The sequence below is a fragment of the Berghia stephanieae genome, chromosome 3 (assembly GCF_034508935.2).
Source record: "Berghia stephanieae isolate SIO BIC M18660-M18661 chromosome 3, UCSD_Bste_1.3, whole genome shotgun sequence".
NCBI classification, from domain to species: domain Eukaryota; kingdom Metazoa; phylum Mollusca; class Gastropoda; order Nudibranchia; family Aeolidiidae; genus Berghia; species Berghia stephanieae.
The window spans coordinates 41,837,994-41,840,493 of record NC_088362.1 but is presented as its reverse complement, the minus strand read 5'-3'; the positions used below and the strand labels follow the sequence as shown (position 1 = coordinate 41,840,493).

Here is a 2,500-nt window from a genome sequence, read left to right as displayed (position 1 = left end):
AAGGGGCTCTGGTATGTAACTCTGCCCGGGAGAAGGAATGCCATGTTAAATAATATGTTTGAAAGGATAGATAGAAATAAGATTCTTTAAATTGTAACCCACCTTCTCAAACCGGTACTCTTTGTCAAATTTAATTTTGACCTTAAAAATTTTACTTCAAATATCGACCAATTAAAATGTCATCAGCTACCTGCATTTAGTGGTTGTAGTGAAAATTGAACATGACGGAATTAGACCCTAATTCCGCACTGCATTAAGCAGCATGAGCACGCGTATTTATTGTAAGGATATACAGATGCTGACAAGGTACGAACTGAAAACAGGTACTGAAATGAAATATACCTTAATACTTTGATATAGCATAAACTTTAATTGCTACTGTGTTTTATCTTCTGTAATTTTCCCTCACAATTAATTATTATTCTAATAAACCGTAAACTCCTGATGATTTACCTTGATGGTGGGAGAGAAGAGCGCTTTGACCCCACACTTGAGTCGTTGAGGTATCGGCAACTTCTCTACGGCTTTGTACGATTTGACGGACTTGTGGATGATTCGTTGACACAGGAAGTTGAGCGGTGCCACTTGCTTGCTGACCCAGGCCACGTACATGTGGCATCCAGCAGCCACGAATAGACGTTTGTCGTTGTGACCCCAAGTCATGGCGCTCAAAGGTTTGCCCTGAGGGAATAACAAGTAGATGACAATGCGATGCCAGTTAGAAGATGTTAAAGTACAGGTGGTTGATGATTGATAACGATTGAAAATGTATTGGAAGCTTTGATCTAATCAACAAAGACGGATAAGGTGGATGTTTCGGGTTCCCCCTTTATCTACAAAACACGATGAATGAAACACTGAAGACGAATTATGATGAGATATGTGAGGTCTTTAGTCTTTCAAACATTGTGTTTTTGTTGATAAAGGGGAGACCCAAAACGTCCACGTTATCTATCTTCATTGATTAATTTGAAGCTTCCAATCATTTGTTAAATTGTTATTTATTTCTTCGATCTTCAAGCAGCAGCATTTTAATAAAGAGCGTAGTGACAAATTACTCTGTTGTGTAATGGTAGCATGTCTGACCAGTAATCTGGAGGTTTGAGGTTCCATTTCCAGTTAACGCAGGCTGATTTTTTGGGGTAGTTTTTCCCCTCTTCTTTGTCTGGCGCTATTCATACGCACTTTTTCAGATCTTTGATTGAGGACAAGTACAATTAGATGAAGTGTTCATAACAGATAATGTGTATTGTGACGACTGGGAGTTACGTGAGGATGTTAGGTTTTGCCAAAAGATCGGTTTTGTAACATTCCACACACACACACACACACACACACACACACACACACACACACACACAAACACAAAGACTCAAATGGTAAGTTATTTGGACACAGAAAGGAAAAAAAATAAATCAATATCTCAAGGTTAAATAATGAAATATAAAGGAAGAAAACCGTCGATCTAGCATGGACATTATACCAAAATGGATTTTATATGCCAGGAAAGTGTGGACAAAGTTGATACTTTGTCTACACTTATTATATTATTATTATTATTTTATTATTATATTATTATTATTATTATTGTTATTATTATTATTATTATTATTATTATTATTATTATTATTATTATTATTATTATTATTATTATTATTATTATTATTATTATCGTTATTTGAAGAAACTTTTTAAATTTTAATTTTCGTCGTATCTATTATTTTTCTTGTTTTTTTGGTCAAACGTTCAAATAACAAAAAAAAGTCCCTTTACATTTAAAGAATACTGAGTTACCAAGTAGAAGCAACATAAACTCGAGTTCCTTCTTTATCCCAAACACTTTATATAACGCGATTTCTTTGGAATTGTATTTGCCATTTTTGCCTTTTGTCATTCTCTCATATTGTTTATATCTTTAGGAATCTTAATGCTCAGCCGGCTTCTGAAATTTAAAATAGTTGATGTTCGAGTCATGATGACATTACGATTTTAAGCATGTTCAACAATAAATAGTTCCAATGTATCTATCGTATTTTATTTGTATTTATAGTCAAAATGGATTTGTAGAATAAGCCATTATATCAAACCGCATTAGTTAATGACAGTCAATTGTGAGAAATGAACAGAGAATTTAAAGAATCTCTCTCTATCTCTCTTTCTCTCTCTCTCTCTCTCTCTCTCTCTATATATATATATATATATATATATATATATATATATATATATATATATATATATATATATATATATATATATATTCAATACAACGGTGAACAAGAAATGACGGATGCTTACTTCTATATTGACTATCAAGAAGCGAAAGATGGCGGATAGAAATTGATAGAAAGATAAATAAATAGACAGATAAATAAATAGATTAAATGATAAAAGATAACTAAATGAATAGGTTAGATGGATAGACAGTTAAATAAGGCACTTTACAAGGAGATAAATAGATAGAGAGATAGATAGATAGAGATATGCACACTCACACACACAG

General features: G+C 32.8%; 1 protein-coding gene across 1 annotated transcript in view; it reads right to left on the bottom strand.

Annotated features, from left to right (window-relative positions):
- Window positions 1-2,500, bottom strand: part of LOC144967750 (uncharacterized) — a 192,396-nt gene that overhangs the window by 23,406 nt on the left and 166,490 nt on the right. Inside the window, exons 11-12 of the mRNA XM_078905341.1 lie at window positions 454-681; window positions 1-21 (exon numbers count right to left, since the gene is read on the bottom strand). The exon at window positions 1-21 is cut by the window's left edge and continues 214 nt beyond it. Coding sequence (XP_078761467.1) covers window positions 1-21; window positions 454-681 — 249 coding nt within the window. The remainder of the gene's footprint in view (window positions 22-453; window positions 682-2,500) is intronic.